Source organism: Bubalus bubalis, chromosome 1, assembly GCF_019923935.1.
Source record: "Bubalus bubalis isolate 160015118507 breed Murrah chromosome 1, NDDB_SH_1, whole genome shotgun sequence".
Lineage (NCBI taxonomy): Eukaryota > Metazoa > Chordata > Mammalia > Artiodactyla > Bovidae > Bubalus > Bubalus bubalis.
The window spans coordinates 55,053,244-55,078,611 of NC_059157.1; the positions used below are offsets into that span (position 1 = coordinate 55,053,244).

The following is a 25,368-nucleotide window of genomic DNA, read 5'->3' on the forward strand; positions in this document are numbered from 1 at the left end:
CAGTTTCCTTCTCCAGGGGATCTTCCCAACCCAGGGATCTGATCCAGATCTCCCACATTGTAAGCAGATTCTTTACCAGCTGAACCACCAATTTAATTTCCAGATTTATAGATTAATTTGGGAGGAAATTCTTACCTTTATTATGTTTAATTTTCTTAGTCAAAAGAATCTCTATTCACTTATTTGTGTCTTTTCTTCTCCTTTGTGTATAAAATTGATAACTTTCTGATTTTTATTTGCATGAGAAAAAACTATTAATTGTTTAGTCACCTCTAGTTAAGAGCTTTATAAGTGACTGTCTTTGACTTTCCACATATAAAACCATATTATTTGCAAATGATAATTTTCCTTCCAATTTTTATGATTTTTCCCCTCTCTTATCTAATTGCATAGGCCAGTAACTCCAGAACAGTATCAAATAATCGTGATGACAGTATGCAATCTTGTTTTGTTTTCTCTGACTTTACTGGAAATGCTTTAGATGTTTAACAAATAAGAAAAGTTTTACCAGCTTTCGGCAGAAAAAACCATACCCTGTTTCTGTACTTTCCAGTTCTCCTAAGGTTTTCCTTGTTGGCTTTCGTCTAACATCTTCAAAGTTGGAAACTCCGGCCATTTGTGTAAAGATAAATTACAAAGTATTGGGAGCATCCATTACTCCAAAGGAAAAACTGTGGAGTGTGGACAGTCAGAGCAAAAGGTTAGGAAAAGTTCCTTTAGGACAGGGCCAAGCTCTGAGAGTCACTTGATAGAAGGAAGAACTGGAGCGTGGGGAGGAGTCGGGGCCACCCCCGCCCCCAGCCTCGCGTAGGTGCCACCCGCGGAGATGAAATGTGAGCCCGGGTGGCCGAGGACGCTGGATCTGCTGCTCAGCCTGCCGCCAGACAGTCCCGGGGACAAAGAGACCTCGGCTACAACGGAGCCCCGCGCGGCCGCCCAGGCTCCCCACGAAAGCTCCCAGAGCTATGGCCTGGTCACCGCGCCACCCCGCTTTCCAGAGCGCTACCCGCTCCATCTGATCGCCCTCCGGCGCCCCCATCCTCTCCCGGTGCTGGAGTCGCCTTTGGCTCCCAGCCTTCTCTACAGACCGGTTCTGCTTGTCCTTCTGTCCTGGCGCGCCACCTCCGGCCACCGGTTTGGATGGACGCGCGGAGGGTGCCCGGGTGTCCAGGGGTCTTGCTTCCGAAGTTGGTCCTACTCTTTGTCTGCGCAGGTCGGTGACCTAGGGCCGCGGGAGCGGGGGGACTGGGGCTCCGGGCGGCGCTGGAGTCACTGTCCGGGTAGCGCGGGTTGAGCGGGGCGCGGTGGGAGGTCAGAGGCCGGGTGGTCCCCGCCGGCAGGGGAGAACCCCGCGCGCGCCCGCCCGGGGCTCGACCTCCACGCGGTTCTGTTTTGTCCTTTTCCTTCCACGTGTCCTTTTCTCTCTCTCTCTCTCTCTTTTCCTTTCTCTCCGTGGAACAGATATTAATAACCCCAACCCCAAATTTAAGGGATTTTCTTTTTATTTTCTGGATAGGGTGAGAGTGGAGACAGCAGTGGAAGGAAAGCATTTTTTTTTTTCTTTAAGCACCTGAAGTTCAGAGATATCACTAAGATTTTCAGATAAACTGGCGACTTTTCAGTAAAGGCTACCGCTGCCTTGTACCACCTTCACATGCTGAATATTCCAGATTTTTCTTTTCAGAAACCAACCCAAAAAAAGCCATAGACTGGTGTTTTCGTTCTTTAGAAGATGATTCTCAAGTGTGGTGAACAGGGCAACTGGAAGCTTTGAGTTGAAATATACAGTTTTCAAGAGGCATAAATTCACCCAGAGTCTAATTTGTTTTTGTTGAGCTTGTTAAGCCCTTGTTTATAGATGAAGAGTATATCATTTCCCTCATCCTAATTTTTCTTGGCTAGAATTGCTAGCTAATATTTGATATAGCGAAGCGGTTTTTTTGTTTTGTGACTGATGTGAAGCCCAAAATGGTCTTTCCTTAGTTATTCAAGTATAAAGTTAATTGCACATGCAGTTTTCCATCTGCTTCATATTTTTAAAAAACAGGATAAAAGCAGAGTTTTTGTAAAATTTTTCATGTCTCTGACTTCCTATAATAAAAGCCACAGGCTTACCTATGACCTTGCAATACTAAATTTATATATAGTACTGTGATTTACCTTTTGATATTTGCAAAAATAATGGCACCTGAAATGAAGATGGTCTTCAGTATTCCTACCTGAACATCAACAGAATTGAATTTCTCATTCAACCTTGGGAGAAATGAGTCATGATGATAACTCCTATATAAATTTACACTCTATTTTTAAAAAATGTAAATTAGTGGCCATCTGTGAGTTGTTCCAAAGATATTTTATTGTAGGGAAAATGCTGACCTTCGAATACAAAATGCATAAAATAGGGAAAGTACTTTCTATTTAATGAGAGTCCACATCGTAATGTGTTTCCAGCACTTACTTCTTTTACTTAAGTCCTATAAAGTTTGCAGAATTTGATAGTCTAACAGAATCAATTGCATTAATATCCATTTTATATTAAAATCTTTTCACTAAGTGATTCGGAGCGATGACAATTCACTTCCACTGTTTACCAAAAGAAAACAAAAATGAGAAAATAGAATACAGCAAGTGAAATTTTAATATCTTCACTCATCTTCAACCACATCATTGAACAACTTTTTCTTGTTCTTTTGTCTATTTTATTCTCTTTGGTGAGCTGAAACTTCTGATTTTCCTTCCCTTCTTCCTGTTCCCCCAATGTTAAGTGTACACCCCAACCCCCCATCCCCCAGGATTCAGGGAGCCCAAGCAGCTGGCCAGCAGGGAGCTTGATCAGTGTAGAAGTTTTTACTCCATTCAGTCCTTCTCCATCTGCATCCCTCCTCAGTACATTACAAAATCATAACTCACCAGAGCTAGGTCAGCTTATCACCTTTGATAAATGATTAGCTAATGCATTTCTGATATTAATTCCTGAGCTCTTTATTTCAGAGGCTTCTTTATGCTTGCAGCATTTACTCAACTACTGTTTATTGAATGAGGTATGCTGAGTGATGCCTAGGTCATACTTTGAGTCTTGTCTGGAAGATAAACTATACCCGTTACTCGACATTATAAAAAGCTGTATTATGGAAGAGAGACAACAGTGTACTTTAGGTATTCAAAGGAGGAGACTTTACTGCTGACTTAGGAGTATATGCTCCGTAAAAATGATGCCTGTTTCGTTTAGCATAATATTCTCAGAGACTAACAAAATGCCTGGCCCATAAGAGGAGCACAATAAATATTTGCTCAGAGAATTTGAATTGAGGAGGGTTTTTAGGACCTAAACCTTTGAAGTATAGCGAAGCCTTGGACATAAGATGAAGTAGGATAATGTGTAAACAAAGGCAGAAATCATGAGAAGTGTAAAAACAGACAATACAGTTGGGTTGGAAGTAAGAGATAAGGCTGGAAGTGAGGATAGGGATGAGATGAGGGAACACTACAGAAATAGAATTAATCCAGAAGTGAAGCGAAGTTGCTCAGACGTGTCCAACTCTGGGCCCCCATGAACTGTAACCTACCGGGCTCCTCTGTCCATGGCATTTTCCAGGCAAGAATACTGGAGTGGGTTGCTATTTCCTTCTCCAGGAGATCTTCCCGACCCAGGGATTGAACCCAGGTCTCCCGTATTGTAGGCAGACACTTTACCGTCTGAGCCACCAGGGAAGTCCGGAATTAATCCAGACACCCTGTTAAATGGATTGCGAGCTTTAATGGGACAAAAACCTGTTGATGCACTGTCCGTGTGTGTGTGTGTGTGTGTGTGTGTGTGCGCGTGCGTGCACGCGTGCGCACACATACTCAGTTATGTCCACCTCTTTGCGACTCCATGGACTGTAGCCTGCCAGTCTCCACTGTCCATAGAGTTTTCCAGATAAGAAAACTGGAATGGGTTGCCATTTCCTTCTCCAGGGGATTTTCCCGACCCAGGAATCAGACCCATGTCTCTTAAGTCTCTGACATTGACACGCAGATTCTTTACTGCTGAGCCACCTGGGAAGCAGTCCATAACCTGAATTATTTTCCCCAGAGAAAATATATTAATACAGGATCCATTTGTTAGCGAAATAAAAGCAAGGTTTCTATACCTGAAGCATTGTGTTTGACTTTGGAGTCACTTTTGGAAAGAAATCCAACGGAGTGTTTATATTATTATCTAACTCCCACTGCAGGCTACAAAGACAGGATTTGGCCAAGGTTTTAACCTTCCTGGCCTGTGCCAATGATTTCTGTCCCCTCCCTTTCCTTCCTTTCTGATCCTTAGCTGTGGATTACAAGAGCCAATTCTGAGCAAGTGCTTGGAGCCAGATGCTTTCCTGTTCTACACATTCCTTGAGAAGGGAGTGGGGAGGCTTCTTCCAGATCCTGCCTTAAAGTCACTGAAGAAAATTGGAGCTGGCTAATTTTCAGGAATATTAACTTGAGTATTAGTAGTAATATTATTTATCTTCTGAGGGCCATTGGGATGTTCCATGCTTTCGCAAGTGAGAAGTTGTCTCCGTATTGTCCAAACTGTGATCTTTATAGGAGTATTTTCAAATGAACCGGAGAAAGCAACTAACCTCTCAAGAGAAGTTTGAGGTGTGATTGACATCCAGGTTTGGAAATGTTGTGATAGTGAGTGTATTTGTCATGCTAGTAAAACTTCCCTTTTCAGTTATTTTAGATCCCTGGGTCAGGAGGATCCCCTGCAGAAGGAAATGGCATTCCACTCCAGTATTCTTGCCTGGAGAATTCCATGGACAGGGGAGCCTGGCGGGCTACAGTCCATGGGGTCGCAAAGAGTTAGACACAACTGAGCAATTAACACACACTTTCAGTTGTTTAATTCTGGGAAGCAGAAAAAAGTGCTGGAAAATGCCATAAAAATAATAAATAGTGTGTGACAGGATCTAGATATTTGCTGCAGGTATAATCCGGCTTCTTGGCGACAAGACTTGGGGTTTGGTTTCCTGAAACGTTGGTTCAAAATATTTTGATAACACTGTGACCTTATAATAATAGTAATTGAATCTTTGATAATCTTGGAGAGCTTAATAAGATGTCACTGTCTTGGGTGTTGTTCAAAAAGGATCCTGAGAAGCTACTGAAACATTACTTGTCCTGCTCCACCAGAGTAAGGCGGGGTGTCGGCTCTCCCACTATCTGAATGGCTTTTAAGTGCACAAAGCAGAACATCCCAGCTAAGTGCTTGAGATAACTGAGCAGTCTAAATATTTGAATTAAACAGTACTAAAAATGAGAGCTATGGAAATTCCCTGGGAAAATGGTAAAATAAATTGCAAAAAGCATACACAGACTATTAATGCAAAAAGCATTAATGTCAATAAATCATTAGATCACGTTTCTGTCTTCAGAATTTTAAAGTGGATTTAAGTAGAGTTACTGAATCTTACAAAGGTAATTATTTTCCCTTTTCATGCCTTCTTACCACATCCTTGAAGAAAACATTAAGGTTTTTTCATTTGTGAAGTAGAAATAAAATTGAGGGAAAGAAAACATGAACTTTTCACTTGTTCCACAAAGGTCATGCATTATTGATAGAGGTGAATGAACTTTGCTAGTTTTGTGATCACATCAATTTGTAAAGAATTATTTTGTCAGGGAGGTGATTTAAAAGCCAAATCTATATTTTCCTCTCTAGACAAATCAATTACATGGACCTGCAGGCATAAATATAACATTTACACGTTTATATTATGACTTTGACAGGAAAACAAAAGTCTTATATAATTTTGATAAGAATTATTGCCTTCAGAGATTGAGTTGGAAATGACCTATTTTGTGATTCTTCAATGTGTAACTCAAATTATCAGACTACACTTACACATGTTTTCTTACATGTACGTGAAACTCACATATCCATTATAATTTATACCACTGATTATCACTGATTGTAACTAAAAGATAGGGCTTCCCAGGTGGTGCTAGTGGTCAAGAACCCACTTGCCAATGCAGGAGACATAAGAGACTCAGTTTTGATCCCTGGGTCAGGAAATCCCCTGGAGAAGGAAATGGCAACCCACTCCAGTATTCTTGCCTGGAGAATCCCAGGGGCAGAAAAGCCTGGTGGGCTACAGTCCGTGGAGTTGCAAAGAGTTGGACATGACTGAAGTGACTTAGCACACACATAACTAAAAGATAGCCTTCACTTGTTAAACATAAATCATTTAGATGAAATAAAGAATTTTTTTGACAGGTAGGGTAACTTTTATTCAACATTTGGTATACTTTTCCTTGCCAAAAACATGGAAAAAAGAATAATTTGGTTTTGTCAGCTCTGGTATGTCCTTTTTAATCAGAAAATACTTTCTCCCTTCACATAGTGCTGTTTCATAGCTTATTGATTCTTAAATCTGACATTAAATAAACTCTTAATTATTCACCAGTTAATTATCTATAGAAACTTTTTCCCACAGCTGACTCCAAATGGATTGACAGGATGTGCAGACTCATATGTGTTACCTTATGTATGCACGCTGTAATTATGAAGGCAAAAATGGTAGAGAAAAGCATATAATGCACTGTCATGAACAACATTCATTATTTTAAAATGATTTCCAGTTGTTATTATTCATGCCAACACTTTCCGCCAAATATATTTAGGATTAACACTCTGAAGTCAAAAGACTTTATCATTTAAAATTTATTGTAAGAACTCTGTTGACAAAATGAATGTCTGATTGTTTGGATCATTCATTCCTCCCTTCATTGTCTCTTTCAACCCACTCTGACTACCCATTATGGTGCTTGATGCAGGAGGTTCCAAGAATGGTCTTTACCTTTTCTAGATTTATGTTTGATAAAGAGGAAGAGAGCTTCCCAAGTGACTTCGTGGTAAAAAAATCTACCCACCAGTACAGGAGACTTGGGTTCGATCCGTGAGTCAGGAAGATCCTCTGGAGAAGGAAATGGCAACCTCCTCCAGTATTCTTGCCTGGGGAATCCCATGGACAGAGGAGCCTGGCAGGCTACAGTCCATGGGGTCACAAAAGATTCAGACAGGACTTAGCAACTACAGAACAACAAGGAAGCAAGACTAGTTTAAATGTTTACAAATGTTTTAGAATTCTGAGCACTTTGAAAATCTAAATGCACTAAAGAGTGGTCATTGATCAATTAAGATCTAAATTAATTTTTTTGTAAAGCTGCGATTTTAGAATAGTAACTATGTGGATGTGGTTTTTATTTTGTAGAGGATTGCCTTGCTCAGTGTGGCAAAGACTGCAAATCTTACTGCTGTGATGGAACCACACCTTACTGTTGCTCCTACTATGCCTATATTGGGAATATTCTTTCGTGAGTATTAATCACATTTGGCAATATTGGTACTCTTTCCTTTGCCCAGTTATGTTTTGAAAAAGTGCTGAGTTATCTTTTGAGTAGGAAATTTTTAAGATTGGCTGTTGATATAAAATCCTTACTGGAGATTCTAAACACTCATGACAGTCTAATGTGTCATATTTTTTTCACTAAATGTGTAAATTAATATACAACATAAATTGCTTTTATTAGAAGTTTAAAAGATATTCTTTTATTGCTTAGTTTGTATTTATGATAATAGTAATAATAATGTCCTAAGTAGATCATATGCATAGTATCAATCCATATTTTAACATTGTAAATGATATATTTTTGTCTGCTTTGTTAAAAGATTAGAGTTTGTCATTTAATGATAGCCAGTTTATTTTGCTACCCATGTATATGTCAGACTCATCCAGTAGACCTCAGGGGAAAGAAACTTTATAAATAAAAAGCAATTGAGACATGAAAGGTCAGTTTTTACCTAAGCAACTTCAGGCAACAAGATTAGAGCCTAAGAAAAGCTAGGTGGCAACAGTGTAACCTGATAACCAACTACAAAATCAGTGAAACATAACACAGAGAATATGTCAAGCATTTGTCTATAACTAATTAATTTATTTTAGAAATGCTTCTGGGCAAGGGAAATGGACAAGCAGAAGCTGCCTGCAGGGTTGTATGTCTGAGAACTGTGCAACTCTGTCCTTCTACACACACCTTCAAGTTGAGAAATAGAAGTCAGAAAATTAAGAACATATGAATTTCACCCATGGGTGACCATCACTCAAGGCTTTCAGGAGTCTGCTTCTGTTCTCCTTACTTTGTATTTTTCAAGTGACAATCAGGATGATTTGAAAACTGTTCTGTTGTGACTCTGTGTTCTATGAAGGCTTAAGTAGAGCCAGGAAAGATTCCTCACTGAGTGATACATGCCTGTCCATTTTAGGCAGCTGTCCATTGAGAAGGTCTGTAAATCATCCTCTGTTTCCTGAGAACAGAAAACCTGGCGTAGCATACACTTTCTAGACGCAAAGTGGGGTTGATCTTTAGAGGTTATGTCTTGCTGAATAAGGCCAGAAAGAATGAATCAGAGTTCAGGATATTTTTGAAGATTGTCGTGGCGATGGAAGAAATGTCACATTGTCATAAATACTGATGAATAGGATTTAAACAGTCTTTGAGATACGTATAAATTCTAAATAAAATGTTTGAATTTTTCCTCATTGAAGACTTTGTAGAAAAACGTTAAGTCCCCTTACATTTAGAGAAAAGTAAGAATCAGTTCAGAATACCTTAAGTAAAAAGACAAATAATGATGTTTTGCATTTGTATATCATTTCGTGCTTTTTAAGTAAATTAAAGTACTTGATTACTAAATTCAGATTTTATTTTTGGGTGGTCTTCACACTCCAGAGGCTGCTTGTTCCAGGCAGATGTGAGTGGGCCTCATAGGTGGTATAGGTTGGAGCAACCTGGGGTCAGAATGCCTCTGTGACTCTTTGGTCCTCTGGCACCTGGCCCAGGTCTCTGCCCACTAACTGCATCATAGCATGCATTGTACTCCTGTTTCTCACCTCGTAGATACCTCCACCCTGATCAATATATATAGAAGACATAAATACTTATTAATCAAAGTACTTAAATATTTTTAAATTTACCATTGGGCTTTACATGTTTTATATCTACCATCAGATTGTTCTCTCTTTTTTTTTAATGGTACCTGTCCTTTGAACTGATTTCATCACTTGGTAAAGAATTCATTGAGTTATATATTTATCTATGTTTTTAGGGCCATGTACTTGTTATGTTTGAAAAACAGAATTGTGTTCTGTGGATGGCGGAAATAAACACAGATGGCATAATATTTCAGGCAGTTAAACTGAATTTTCTCTTCAAAATAGAAGCCACCAAGTAATTCCCTTGCTAAACAATTCTTAGAGAAAAAAAGAGCTTTAAAGTGTTTTCCCCACTGGATAAAGAATACATTTTCAGGATTTCCAGTTATTGTTTAAGATTTGAAAAGAGTTAACTCCACCCAAAGCTTTCCTTTTTTTTTTTTTTTTTTTTTTTTGAATTAAGGTGGGAGGAATAGAAAAAGAGCAAATAATTCCGAGAATGCTTACAAAAGTTCTTTCATGCACATGTTTTCAAATATTACTATTTTGGAACTCATAAACTCTGCTTCCTCTCTTGCAAGCATCTAGGCACAGTCTTAGTAAAATCATTTTAATCATCCTAACAAAAAATTTAATCTTTGTGGTCATCAGTAAGGTAATAGGCAAGAAAGCAGTAAACATACTGGAATGTTATATACCCTAACTGAATAATTTTATAAATTGGTTTTAATTTGGTTTCTAGTCTTATTTATTTTTAAAATAGAAAATGTCTTGGCTTAGCTTAAAATGAGCTAAAGAGAATATAAACTACAATTTGGGCCATTGAAGACCGTGTATAAATTGGTAAGGTAAGGCACACTTGATCCTTCTTGCTGAGTCCTCTCTCCAAAATAATCAGAGTAGAAATATTTAGCCCTTAATTCTGCTTATTTCAGCTACCCTTTCTAAACTTTTTAAAATTAATCATTAAGAATTGTTTTCAAATAGATCCCAAAAGCTAGCATTCAATTTACCTTTTAGTTTGAAAGTATTATTTGACTTAGATCTCTCCCTTTTACATATTTTATATTCTAAATATGAGTTAATTTTGACAAATAAATTCAGATCTACCCCCTTTTTCAGTTAGAAAATTTTAAATTCATATCTTGTGAGAACAATTTAAAAATTAAACTTTAAAAAATAATTTTAACAATAAAAATATAATTGATATGTAACATTATACTGATTTCAGACATACAACATAATGATTTAATATTTGTATATACTACAAAATGATCACTACAATAAGTCTATTTGACATAAATCTATTTAAAATGTCATGCCTGCTTTTGCTCATTATGGTCACGGATATTCACTTCCATATAAAAAACTAACTATTAGTTTTTAGAATTTAAGGATAATTTTTGCAAAAGTCAACATATACTGTGCAATCAATTATTTACAGATATATATTGCATGTCTGTTACCATAGCAGCATAAGATCCAAAGATGAATAAATGATGTGCCCTGACCTTTATGATCTCTCAATCTAATAAGAGAAAAAGATGTACACAAATAATTCTAATTCAGTGAATTAATTTATGAAGTGTTATTGAAGGGCCGAGAAGAGAGAAAGCAATTAAGTGTGTGTATGTGTGTGTGTGTGTCTAGAAAGAAATGTTTAGAAAAAGCCTCATAAATATGAAATTTGAACAGTTTTAAAGAAAGTAGATTTTTACATAAGTGAACAGTGAAGAAAAGGAAGTGCATTCCAGACAGAGTCTCCTCTATAAACGCAGAGATTTAATAAAGGAAATGGTCAGTTTGGGAAAACCCATGTTGGTCAGTGTTGCTAGAAAAGGAAGGTTAAACTTTAGGTAAGACAAAAGGTAGATACTTACTTTTATAGACTTTTATTGGTAGATTACATAATCTTATTGGTCATGTTTAACAAAACTAAAATAAAATAATTTGGTATTTTTCTGGAAATAAGATAGCTGGTTTCATGTAGAAAGGACACATTCTTAGATCTCACTAAGTGAAAGTGTTAGTTGCTCAGTTGTGTCTGACTCTTTGTGACCCCATGGACTGTAGCCCACAGGGCTCCTCTGTCCACAGAGTTTTCCAGGCAAGAATACCGAAGTGGGTTGCCATTGCCTTCTCCAGGGTATCTTCATGACCCAGGGATTGAACTGGGTTTCCAGCATCGCAGGCAGATTCTTTACCGTATGAACCACCAGGGAAGCCCCTTAGATACCACTAACATGAGGGACAAAGGTGAGAAGCCACCAAATGAAGATTATTATTTATTCCATAGAAAACAGACTTAGACTGAACACTTTGAGGTATTACACTTTTTAGTACCGTTTATGATAGAATGTATGACTTGGGAACTATTGGTCCATTTTTGACATTTTTTTTTAATTTATTTACTTTTTATTGAAGGATGCTTTACAGAATTTTGTTGTTTCATGTCAAACCTCAACATGAATCAGCCATAGGTATATAGATATCCCCTCCCTTTTGAACCTCCCTCCCGAATCCCTCCCCAACCCCGTACCTCTAGGTTGATACAGAGCCCTTGTTTGAGTTTCCTGAGCCATACAGCAAATGCCCATTGGCTACCTGTTTTACATATGGTAATGTAAGTTTCCATGTTACTCTTTCCACGCATCTCACCCTCTCCTCCCCTCTCCCCATGTCCACAAGTCTGTTCTCTATGTCTGTTTCTCCACTGTTGCCCTGCAAATAAATTCTTCAGTACCATTTTTCTATATTCTGTATATGCGGGTTATAATATAATGTTTATCTTTCTCTTTCTAATTTACTTCACTCTATATAATAAGTTCTGGGTTCATCCACCTCATTAGAACTGACTCAAATGTGTTCCTTTTTATGGCTGAGTAATATTCCATTGTGTATATGTACCACAACTTATTTATCCTTTCATCTGTTGATGGACATCTAGGTTGCTTCCATGTTACAGCTATTGTAAATAGTACTGCAACGAACAATGGGATACATGTGTCTCTTTCAATTTTGGTTTCCTCAAGGGATATGCATAGGAGTCAGATTGCTGGGTCATATGGTGGTTTTATTCCTATTTTTTTAAGGAATCGCCATTGCAGCCATGAAATTAAAAGACGCTTACTCCTTGGAAGAAAAGTTATGACCAACCTAGAGAGCATATTCAAAAGCAGAGACATTACTTTGCCAACAAAGGTCCGTCTAGTCAAGGCTATGGTTTTTCCAGTGGTCATGTATGGATGTGAGAGTTGGACTGTGAAGAAAGCTGAGTGCCGAAGAATTGATGCTTTTGAACTGTGGTGTTGGAGAAGACTCTTGAGTGTCCTTTCGACTGCAAAGAGATCCAACCAGTCTATTCTGAAGGAGATCAGCCCTAGGTGTTCTTTGGAAGGAATCATGCTAAAGCTGAAACTCCAATACTTTGGCCACCTCAAGCAAAGAGTTGACTCATTGGAAAAGACTCTGATGCTGGGAGGGATTGGGGGCAGGAGGAAAAGGGGACGACAGAGGATGAGATGGCTGGATGGCATCACCGACTCGATGGACGTGAGTTTGCGTGACCTCCGGGAGTTGGTGATGGACAGGGAGGCCTGGCATGCTGCTATTCATGGGGTCGCAAAGAGTTGGACATGACTGAGCGACTGAACTGAACTGAACTGATAACCATCTTCCATAGTGGCTGTGTCAATTTACATTCCCACAAACAGTGCAAAAGCATTCCCTTTTCTCCATAACCTCTCCAGCATGTATTGTTTGTAGTTTTTGATGATGGCCATTCTGACCGCTGTGAGGTGATATCCCATTGTAGATTTGATTTACATTTCTCTGATAATGAATGATGTTGAGCATCTTTTCATGCGTTTGTTAGCCATCTGTATGTCTTCTTTGGAGAAATGTCTGTTTAGGTCTTTTTCCCACTTTTTGATTGGGTTGTTTGTTTTTCTGGTATTCAGTTGTATGAGCTGCTTGTATATTTTGGAAATGAATCTTTTGTCAGTTGTTTCATTTGCTATTATTTTCTCCCATTCTGAGGATTGTCTTTTCACCTTGCTTATAGTGTCCTTTGCTATGCAAAAGCCTTTAAGTTTAATCAGGCCCCACTTGTTTACTTTTGTTTTTATTTCCATTACTTTAGGAGGTAGGTCATAGAGGATCTTCTTTGATTTATGTCATTGAGTGTTCTGCCTATGCTTTCCTCTAAGAGTTTTATAGTTTCCGGTCTTACAGTTAGGTCTTTAATTCATTTTGAGTTTATCTTTGTGTATGGTGTTAGGAAGTGTTCTAATTTCATCCTTTTAGTGTAGCTGTCCAGTTTTCCCAGCACCATTTATTGAAGAGGCTGTCTTTGCCGCATTGTATATTCTTTCCTCCTTTGTCAAAAATAAGGTACCTATAGGGGCATGGGTTTATTTCTGGGATTTCTATCTTGTTCCATTAGTCTTTATTTCTGTTTTTGTGCCAGTACAATACTGTTGATGACTGTAGCTTTGTAGTATATAGTCTGAAGTCAGGAAGGTTGATTCTTCCAGTTCCATTCTTCTTTCTCAAGACTGCTTTGGCTATTCAGGGTCTTTTGTGTTTCCATATGAATTGTGAGGTTTTTGTTCTGGTTCTGTGAAAAATGCCATTGGTAATTTGATAGGGATAGCATTGAATCTGTAGATTGCATTTGGTAGTATAGTCATTTTCACAATATTGATTCTCCCTACCCAGGAACATGGAGCATCTCTCCATCTGTTTATGTCGTCTTTGATTTCTTTCATTAGTGTCTTATAATTTTCTATGTACAGTTCTTTTGCCTCCTTAGGTAAGTTTATTCCTAGATATTTAATTCTTTTTGTTGCAATGGTAAATGGGATTGATTCCTTAATTTCTCTTTCTGATTTTTCATTGTTAAATACATAGAAATTCAAGTGATTTCTGTGTATTGATTTTGTATGCTGCAACTTTGCTAAATTCACTGATTAGCTCTAGTAACTTTCTGATACTATCTTTAGGGTTTTCTATGTACAGTATCATGTCATCTGCAAACAGTGAGAGCTTTACTTCTTCTTTTCTAACCTGGATTTATTTTATTTCTTTTTTTTCTCTGATTGCTGTACTTAGGACTTCCAGAACTATGTTGAATAATAGTGGTAAGAGTGGACACCCTTGTCTTGTTCCTGATCTTAGAGGGAAAGCTTTCAGTTTTTCACCATTGAGAGTAATGTTTGCTGTAGGCCATGTCAAGGCAGGTTCCTTTGATGTCCATTTTTTGAAGTTTTAATCATAAATGGGTGCTGAATTTTGTCAAAGGCTTTTTCTGCATCTATTGAGATTATCATATGGTTTTTATCTTTCAATTTGTTAATATGGTGTATCACATTGATTTGTGTATATTGAAGAATTCTTGCATCCCTGGAATAAACCCAACTTGATCATGGTGTATGAGCCTTTTGATGTGTTGCTGAATTCTGTTTGCTAAAATTTTGTTGAGGATTTTTGCATCCATGTTCATCAGTGATGTTGGCCTGTAGTTTTCTTTTTTGTGTGTTGTCTTTGTCTGGTTTTGGTATCAGGGTTATGGTGGCTTTATAGAATGAGTTTGGAAGTGTTCCTAACTCTGCAATTTTTTGAAAGAGTTTTAGAAGGATAGGCATTAGCTCTTCTCTAAATGTTCGATAGAATTCTCCTGTGATGCCATCTGGTCCTGGGTTTTTGTTTTTGGGGAGATTTTTGATCACAGCTTCAATTTCAGTGCTTGTAATTGGGTTGTTCATGATTTCTAGTTCTTCCTGGTTCAGTCTTGGAAGATTGAACTTTTCTAAGAATCTGTCCATTTCTTTCAGATTATCTATTTTATTGCCATATAGTTGTTCATAATAGTCTCCTATAATCCTTTGTATTTCTGCATTGTCTATTATAACATCTCCTTTTTCATTTCTGATTTTGTTGATTTGTTTCTTCTTTTTTCCTTGATGAGTCTGGATAAATGTTTGTCAATTTTGTTTGTCTTCTCAAAGAACCAGCTTTTAGTTTTATTCATCTTTACTATTGTTTATTTCATTTCTTTTCCATTTATTTCTGCTCAGATCTTTATAATTTATTTCTTCTAATAATTGTGTGGGGTTTTTTTCCCTTTTTCCTGTTGTTTTAGGTGTAAAGTTAGGTTGTCTATTCAATATTTTTCTTGTTTCTTGATATAGATTGTATTGCTACAAACTTCCCTCTTAGGAGTCCTTTTGCTGTATCCCATAGGCTCTGAGTTATTGTGTTTTCATTGTTATTTGTTTCTAGAATTTTTTTGATTTTTATTTTGACTTCTTCAGTAACCTGTTGGCTATTTGGAAAGGTGTTGTTTAATCTCCATGTGTTTGTGTTTCTTACAGTTTTTTTTCTTGTAATTGATATCTAGTCTCATAACATTGTGATTGGAGAAGATGCTTGAAACAATTGCAATTTTCTTAAATTTACTGAGGTTTGATTTGTGACCCAAGATGTGGTTTGTCCTGGAGAATGTTCCATGTGCACTCTAGAAGAAGGTGTATTATTCTTCATTTGGATGGAATGTCCTGAAGATATCAATGAGATCCATCTCATCTAATGTATCATTTAAGACTTGTGTTTCCTTATTAATTTTCTGTTTTGATGATCTGTCCATTGGTGTGAGTGGGATGTTAAAGTCTCCTACTATTATTGTGTTACTGTCAATTTCTCCTTTTATGTCTGTTAGTATTTGTCTTATGTATTGAGGTGCTCCTATGTTGGGTGTCTAGATATTTACAATTGTTATGGCTTCCTCTTGGTAATCCATTGATCATTATGTACTGTGCTTCTTCATGTCTTGCAATCTTCTTTATTTTAAGATCTGTTTTGTCTGATACTAGGATTGCTACTACAGTTTTCTTTTGCTTCCTATTTGTATGGAATATATTTTTCCATCCTCTCAATTTCAGTCTATGTGTGTCTTTAGGTCTGAAGTGGGTTTCTTGTAGACAACATATATATGGGTCTTCTTTTTGTATCCGTTCAGCCAATCTGTGTCTTTTGGTTGGAGCATTTAATCCATTTACATTTAAAGTAATTATTAATATATATATATAGGTTCCCTTTGCCATTTTCTTAATTGTTTGGGGTTGATTTTGTAGATCCTTCTTCTCTTGTATTTCTTGACTATATAAGTCCCTTTAACATTTGTTGTAAAGCTGGTTTTGCGGTACTGAATTCTCTTAACTTTTGCTTGTCTGAAAAGCTTTTTATTTCTCCAACAATTTTGAATGAGATCCTTGCTGGGTACAGTAATCTTGGTTGTAGATTTTTCCCTTTCAGTACTTTAAATATATCCTGCCATTCCCTTCTGGCCTGAAGAGTTTCTGCTGAAAGATCAGCTGTTAAGCATATGGGATTTCCCTTGTATTTGTGTTTAGTCTTCGTTAGTTTGATTAGTATGTGTCTTGGTGTGTTTCTTCTTGGGTTTATCCTGAATGGGACTCTCTGTGCCTCTTGGACTTGATTGACTATTTCCTTTTCCATGTTGGGGAAAGTTTCAACTATAATCTCTTCAAAAATTTTCTCATACCCTTTCTTTTTCTCTTCTTCTTCTGGGACCCCTATAATTCAAATATTCATGTGTTTGATATTGTCCCAGAGGTCTCTGAGACTGTCCTCAGTTCTTTTAATTCTTTTTACTTTATTCTGCTCTTCAGAAGTTATTTCCACCATTTTATCTTCCAGCCCACTGATTCATTCTTCTGCTTCAGATATTCTGCTATTGATTCCTTCTAGATTTTTAATCTCAGTAATTGTGTTGTTTGTCTCTGTATGTGTATTCTTTCGTTCTTCTAAGTCATTGTTAATTGATTCTTGCATTTTCTCCATTTTGTTTTCAAGGCTTTTGATCTTTACTATCATTATTCTGAATTCTGTTTTAAATAGTTTGCCTGTTTCCTCTTCATTTATTTGGACTTCTGTGTTTCTAGTTTGTTCCTTCATTTGTGTAATATTTCTCTGCTTTTTCTTTTCTTTTTTTTTTTTTTTTTACTTACTGTGTTTGAGGTCTCCCTTTCCCAGGCTTCAAGGAAAGTTGAATTCTTTCCTTGAAGAAGGTTGAATTCTTTCTTCCTTTTGGTTTCTGCCCTCATAAGGTTGGTCCAGTGGTTTGTGTAAGCTTCTTATAGGGTGAGATTTATGCTGAGTTTTGTTTGTTTGTTTGTTTGTTTGTTTTTCCTCTAATGGGCAAAGCCAAGTGAGGTGGTAATCCTGTCTGCTGATGATTGGGCTTGTATTTTTGTTTTGTTTGTTGTTTAGATGAGGCATCCTACACAGGGTGCTACTGGTGGTTGGGTGATGCCAGGTCTTGTATTCAGGTGGTTTCCTTTGTGTGAGTTCTCACTATTTGATACTCTCTAGGGTTAGTTCTCTGGTAGTCTAGGGTCTTGGAGGCAGTGCTCCCACTCCAAAGGCTCAGGGCTTGATCTCCTGGACAGGAACACTGGTCCACTGGAAGGCACATGGCTGGGAGCTGGAGTTTAGGGATTGTGGAGCAATCCCAGGGCAAGGACTGCTGTTGACGATTTTTGCATGGTTCTATATATTCTTTTCCACTGGTCAGGTACTCCTGTCCATTCTCAGCTGGTGTTCTTCATGCACTTCTGTACCTGAGGGTGAATTCTTGATGTCTCCATGGAGAGAGATGTACTCCACATCCACCTACTCCTCCAACATCTTGTTCTCCCATTCCTACCTCCATTTGTGACATTTTTGATCAGGGAGTTAAGTACTTGACAGTTAGAAACCTCACTGTGTTTCAAAATGAGAACTGGGCCAATTTACAAAGTAAACAATTTCTCATCATACTTGACTCTCAAACATTTCATCCAGCCACTTTTCTCCATGGAAAATAAACATTCTGTGATGAATATGGAAAGCAGTGTTTCAATTTTGCTGTTGATGAAATTGGACTGACATTTCCTGGAGATAGAATCCAACATAAAGATGTGGTTTATTGAGTGTTACTTAAAATTAGTAGAATTTGAAGGATCAGAGGATGCAAGTGAGTAGCTAATTACTGTTAATAATGAGGCAGACTAAAAGCAGGACTGTATTGAAAATAAAGGAAAACTGCTATGTGAGTAAGAGGATAACTGTATGATATTGAACATAAACCAAATGACTGGATTAGACAATGGGTTAGACATAGTGAGCCAGGTGGTAGAAGATGGAGGAAGAACTAATCATGGAGATCCTGGTGGGATTCAGTTTCTTTTCTTCTCAATGAAATGTGAAAGATGTATTGCCCCAAGTTTTGCAAAGACAGCTAATAAATATCAAAGCTGTGGTTTTAGAAAAGGCAGAGGAACCAGAGACCAAATTGCCAACATCTGCTGGATCATGGAAAAAGCAAGAGAGTTCCAGAAAAACATCAATTTCTGCTTTATTGACTATGCCAAAGCCTTTGACTGTGTGGATCACAATAAACTGTGGAAAATTCTGAAAGAGATGGGAATACCAGAACACCTGATCTGCCTCTTGAGAAATCTGTATGCAGGTCAGGAAGCAACAGTTAGAACTGGACATGAAACAACAGACTGGTTCCAAATAGGAAAAGGAGTACGTCAAGGCTGTATATTGTCACCCTGTTTATTTAACTTCTATGCAGAGTACATCATGAGAAACGCTGGACTGGAAGAAACACAAACTGGAATCAAGATTGCCGGGAGAAATATCAATAACCTCAGATATGCAGATGACACCACCCTTATGGCAGAAAGTGAAGAGGAACTAAAAAGCCTCTTGATGAAAGTGAAAGTGGAGAGTGAAAAAGTTGGCTTAAAGCTCAACATTCAGAAAACGAAGATCATGGCATCCAGTCCCATCACCTCATGGGAAATAGATGGGATAACAGTGGAAACAGTGTCAGACTTTATTTTGGGGGGCTCCCAAATCACTGCAGATGGTGACTGCAGCCATGAAATTAAAAGACGCTTACTCCTTGGAAGGAAAGTTATGACCAACCTAGATAGCATAGTCAAAAGCAGAGACATTACTTTGCCAACAAAGGTCCGTCTAGTCAAGGCTATGGTTTTTTCCCGTGGTCATGTATGGATGTGAGAGTTGGACTGTGAAGAAGGCTGAGTGCCGAAGAATTGATGCTTTTGAACTGTGGTGTTGGAGAAGACTCTTGAGAGTCCCTTGGACTGCAAGGAGATCCAACCAGTCCGTTCTAAAGGAGATCAGCCCTGGGATTTCTTTGGAAGGACTGATGCTAAAGCTGAAATTCCAGTACTTTGGCCACCTCATGCGAAGAGTTGACTCGTTGGCAAAGACTCTGATGCTGGGGGGATTGGGGGCAGAAGGAGAAGGGGACGACAGAGGATGAGATGGTGGATGGCATCACTGACTCAATGGACATGAGTCTGAGTGGACTCTGGGAGTTAGTGGTGGACAGGGAGGCCTGGCATGCTGAGATTCATGGGGTCGCAAAGAGTCGGACATGACTGATCGACTGATCTGATCTGATCTGTGGTGTTATAGCCATGTTATGCATGAAAGCAAAACTGAGTTAAAAGATAGAGGTTTCACATTTCCAAATGGCATTTGAGGTCCTGTACTCAACGAGTAGCTGAGCATTCTGAATAAAACACTTGAGGCTGTTCAAATACGGACAGAAACATAATACAGCTTGAAACCCCTTTGTCATTGGCAAGAACATCATTTGAATTAAATGAATCAAAATGTTCTGAGCACTTAGATATGAAAGAAAAAAAACCACCTATGAAAAGTACATACTGAGCAAATCAAAGCCCGTAGGAGTCTTGTTTTTGTTTTAATGATGATAGAAAGCTAAATAACTAATATAATGTTAAAATAAATATAAACTTGATTTTCATGTTAAGGAGGTGACTTTTGGAAAGCACTTGAGGGTGGGGGCTGGTTGTCAGGAAAACCAACCCTATGATTAGGGAGTTGGAACTTTCAGTCCCAAACCCTGAACCTGTCAGGAGGAAAGAGGGAATGGAGACTGAGCTCAGTATCAATGACCGGTGATTTAATCAGTCATGCCTTTCTAATGAAACGTCCATGAAAATGCAAAAGAACAGGCTTTGGAGAGCTCCCAGGTCAGTGAACACGTGGAGATTTGCAGAGAATGTCATGCTCAGAGAACGGTTTTTTGTTTAGTTTAAGTAATTGGATTTTTTTTTTTTTTTAGTGTAGTAACAAATTATGTTTGGCCTTCCCAGGTGACACAGTAGTAAAGAATCTGCCTGCCAATGCAGGAAAACCAGGTTCAATCTCTTGGTCAGGAAGATCCCCTGGGGGAGGAAATGGCAACCCACTCCATCGTTCTTGCCTGGAAAATCCCTTGGACAGAGGAGCCTGGCAAGCTACAGTCCACAGGATCTCAAAGAGTCAGTCAAGACTGAGTACACACACAGAAAATAATGTTTGCTGTAAGAAGGTAGCCATTGTTTCTCAGAAGACCTGTGTTATATGTTTTACATAAGCACATTTTATGTATTATTAAGAGCAAATATAAATATGCAGATATCTAAAACTTCTTTGAGTCAACTCTATTCAATCATACTTGCCTATGTAAATTAAGCTTCATTATAAAAAACATTGTTTTTATGAAGGGCTACATAAAGTTTTTAGAACATGTTCCCAGCAATTTATTTTTATAATATGTACAGAGATATTCTGTCTTCTATACCAGGTACTAGAGGACATAGCTGTGAATCAAACACAGTTCCTGCTCCTGAATGGCTTCTAAGCTACTGGGAAACGCATTTTTTACGTGTGTGCATGCTTATGTCTGACTCTTTGAGACCCCATGGACTGTAGTCCATCAGGCTCCTCTATGCATAGGATTCTCCAGGCAAGAATACTGGAGTGGGTTGCCATTTCCTCCTCCAGGGGATCTTCCCAACCCAGAGATCAAACCCATGTCTTCTGGGGCTCCTGCATTGGCATGCAAATTCTTTACCACTGTGCCACCTGGGAAGACCCTTGAGGAACATAGTTTTTAATTTAATAGGCTGTGGAAAGGATTCAACACAGTTAAATCAGAGAGGAGTTTTAGTCCAAACTTAGGGTGCTAAGAAGACTTCCTGAAGGAGAGTAATTCTAAGATGATCCTTGAAGGAAACAGCAATCAATGAAATCCATCACTCAGAGTTAAAAAAAAAAACTTAGACTAGAAATAGAGAGGAAAATTTCCTATCCGAATAAAGATCTCAGGAAAAAACAAATGCACATAAAACCCTACCTCAGACACCATACTCGATTCTATGATGTTATAACCCTTCCCTTTAAAGGCAACTGTAAGATAAGCTAGCATCTTTGCAATCCCATGGACTATAGCCTGCCAGGTTCCTCTGTCCATGGGACTCTCCAGGCAAGAATACTGGAGTGGGTTGCCATTTCCTCCTCCAGGGGATCTTCCCGACCGATGGATCAAACTCCTGTCTCCTGAAGCTCCTGCACTGGCAGGCAGATTCTTTATCTCTGAGCTACTGGGAAAGCCCAAGCTGGCATCCAACACCTCTCTATTCAGCATCCTGCTGTCTTGGTCAACAAGACAAATGAAAAAGAGATGATACAAATTGGAAAGGAAGGAACTAAACTGTTATTATTCACAAGTGATGTGATTACCTATATTCCTCAGACTATAAAAGTGAATGAGAAAGTTCATTAAGATGGCAGGACATAAGATCAATATATGAAACTTAGTGCATCCCTGTACATCAACAACACTCAGAAAATGTGATAAGCGTGTGTGTGTACACAAATCTCATTTACAACACCAAAGACTGAGTACCTATTAAGAAATCCACTAATTTATGCATGGCACTTATGGAGTAATATAAATATATAAAAGTTTCAAGAGATGAAAGGGAGACGTATAGAAATTGAGATATACCAAATTGCAGATGGGGGAGTACAAGGATGTCAATAATTGGATATGTCAGTTCTTCCTGAACTATGTATAAATTTGGTGAAATTCTAATCAAAACCCACAAGACCATTTTTTTTTGTTGAGTTTGACCGTTCACAGATAAACTGATAGGATATAGAGCTTAGAAATTGACTCATGTATCTGTGGGACTTGTTAGGTGACAGAGATGGCATTACAAACCAGTAGAGGTGGATATATTATTTAATAAATGCTTCCCTGGTGGCTCAGAGGTTAAAGCCTCTGCTTGCAATGCGGGAGACCTGGGTTCAATCCCTGGGTCAGAAAGATCCCCTGGAGAAGAAAATGGCAACCCACTCCAGTGTTCTTGCCTGGAGAATCCCATGGACGGAGGAGCCTGGTGGGCTACAGTCCACGGGGTTGCAAAGAGTCGGACATGACTGAGTGACTTCACTTAATGCTGAGAAAGTAACTGTGTGGATAAATATCAAACTAGCCCATCACACTTCACCCAAAATGGACTAATTACAGAAAGACAAGAAGCAAACATTAACAACATTTAAAAAAGAGGTAGAATGTCACGATCATATCAGGACAGGAAAGATTTCTAAAATAAAAGATGAAATGCACAAATAGCAAAAGAAGAGATATACTAAATCACTGAACTCTGTACTTTAAAATGATGAATTTTATGGTATATGAATTATATTTCAATCTTTAAAAATGTCCTTTTGAATATGTGCATACACGCTCAGTTGCTCAGTCATGTCCGACACTTTGAACCCCATGAACTGTATGTAGTCCACCAGATTCCTCTGCCTATGGAATTTTCCCAGTAAGAATACTGGAGTGGGTTGCCATTTCCTACTACAGGGGATCTTCTTGACCCAGGGATCGAACCTGCATCCCTTGTGTCTTCTGCATTGGCAGATGGAGTCTTTACCGCTAGTGCCACCTGGGTATCTGTTTTTTAATTGTGCAAGGCAATAATTCCATAGGCAAATTTCCCACTTGTAGAATTGCAATTCATATGATTCACAAAAGATTAGTGTCCAGAATGCCTCACAAGGAAAATGGACAACGTTCGCTCAAAAGGAATAACGGAGCAGAAAACCTGAAGGGCAATACACATATGGGAGATGCTGCCCCTAGCTAGCCAAAGCAGGGAAGTGCAGTTTAAGACAGCACAAGACAGTCCAGAGCTGTCAGGCTGTCAACACTCTGTAATTCTGATAGCACTGAGCATTGTGGACAGCGTGAAAGGGAACTCACACTGCTGGTGGGGAAACACAAACCATTATCAACACTTGAGGAACAATCTGACCACATGCAGAAAAGATGAAGGTGGGCATCTTTTATGACGCAGCAATACCCCTCCTACCTATCTCCCCTAGAAAACTCCCAAATACACCCAAATACATACCAGGAGACATTTTAACACTGGTTGGCATATTAATTAAAATAACAAAACATTGGGAGCAACATAAATTCCTTTCAGAGGAGAATGGATAAGTAAACTGGAGTATATTCATACAGTAGAATGGTATATAGCAATTAAATCCAAGCATGTTAGTGTATCATTATAGTAAATCTCAAAATGGTAACGCTTTGTGAAAGACAGTGAACAGAAAAAGAATGTGCCAAACATGCTACTGTTTGTGTAAAGTTAAATGCAGAGAATACTTCTGTTTATCAAGAAACATGCATATGTGGTAAATATGGCAGAAGCCCAACAACACTGGAGTAGGTAGCCTATCCCTTCTCCAGGGGATCTTCCCTATCCAGGAATCGAACTGGGGTCTCCTGCATTGCAGGCAGATGCTTTACCAACTGAGCTATCAGGGAAGCCCCTGCAGAGGGGTGTTGAGAAAAGTATTAAAAGATGCTTGCTCTTGCTCCTTGGAAGAAAAGTTATGACCAACCTAGACAGGATATTAAAAAGCAGAGACTTTACTTTGCTGACAAAGGTCCATCTAGTGAGAGCTATGGTTTTTCCAGTAGTCATGTATGGATGTGAGAGTTGGACCATAAAGAAAGCTGAGCGCCAAAGAATTGATGCTTTTGAACTGTGGTGTTGGAGAAGACTCTTGAGAGTCCCTTGGACTGCAAGATCAAACCAGTCAGTCCTAAAGGAAATAAATCCTGAATGTTCAATGGGAGGACTGATGCTGAGGATGAAGCTCCAATCCTTTGGCCACCTGATATGAAGAAGTGACTCATTTGAAAAGACCCTGATGCTGGGAAAGATTGAGGGCAGGAGGAAAAGGGGACAACAGAGGATGAGATGGTTGGATGACATCACTGACTTGATGGACATGAGTTTGAGCAAGCTCCAGGATTTGGTGATGGACCATGCCAGGGAAGCCTGGCATGCTGTAGTTCATGGGGTCACAAAGAGTCAGACGTGACTGAGCAACTGAACTGAACTGAACTGAGACAAGTACAGATGATTTTTGGGATTGCCCAGAAGGGAGGGGTTTCCTGGGTGTGAGACTTTCAGTGCTACAGTTGGGAAAGTCCAGGGACAAGTCGGTCACCTCAGGCAGAAGAGTAGGTTGGCCTTCAACTCTAATATTTTATCACTCTAATAAAGTATGCAATTTATTAAAAATTACAAATCTGAAATGTGTTATAAATTATTAACATGTAATAAGTGTATATAGTGAGTATGTAGGTTTTTTATGTTAGTATCTGTAATTCTTTTATTTTATTTTATTTTTATTTTATTTTATTTTTAAACTTTACATAACTGTATTAGTTTTGCCAAATATCAAAATGAATCTGCCACAGGTATACATGTGTTCCCCATCCTGAACCCTCCTCCCTCCTCCCTCCCCATTCCATCCCTCTGGGTCGTCCCAGTGCACCAGCCCGAAGCATCCAGTATCGTGCATCGAACCTGGACTGGCAACTCGTTTTATACATGATATTTTACATGTTTCAATGCCATTCTCCCAAATCTTCCCGCCCTCTCCCTCTCCAACAGAGTCCATAAGACTGTTCTATACATCAGTGTCTCTTTTGCTGTCTCGTACACAGGGCTATTATTACCATCTTTCTAAATTCCATATATATGCATTAGTATACTGTATTGGTGTTTTTCTTTCTGGCTTACTTCACTCTGTATAATAGGCTCCAGTTTCATCCACCTCATTAGAACTGATTCAAATGTATTCTTTTTAATGGCTGAATAATACTCCATTGTGTATATGTACCACAGCTTTCTTATCCATTCATCTGCTGATGGACATCTAGGTTGCTTCCATGTCCTGGCTATTATAAACAGTGCTGCGATGAACATTGGGGTACACGTGTCTCTTTCCCTTCTGGTTTCCTCAGTGTGTATGCCCAGCAGTGGGATTGCTGGATCATAAGGCAGGTCTATTTCCAGTTTTTTAAGGAATCTCCACACTGTTCTCCATAGTGGCTGTACTAGTTTGCTTTCCCACCAACAGTGTAAGAGGGTTCCCTTTTCTCCACACCCTCTCCAGCATTTATTACTTGTAG

General features: G+C 38.6%; 1 protein-coding gene across 9 annotated transcripts in view; it reads left to right on the forward strand.

The window, feature by feature from the left end:
• Nucleotides 1–715: 715 nt before the first annotated feature.
• Nucleotides 716–25,368, forward strand: part of CYYR1 (cysteine and tyrosine rich 1) — a 200,473-nt gene continuing 175,820 nt past the window's right edge. For 7 of the 9 annotated variants that reach the window (XM_044939800.2, XM_044939790.2, XM_045165019.1 and 4 more), the window contains exons 1-2: nt 995–1,213; nt 7,242–7,344. In XM_044939800.2, coding sequence (XP_044795735.2) covers nt 1,141–1,213; nt 7,242–7,344 — 176 coding nt within the window. In that variant the 5' untranslated portion in view covers nt 995–1,140. Of the gene's footprint in view, nt 1,214–7,241; nt 7,345–25,368 lie in introns of all 9 variants that reach the window. The other 2 variants (XM_045165018.1, XR_006640839.1) reach the window with 2 other exon arrangements.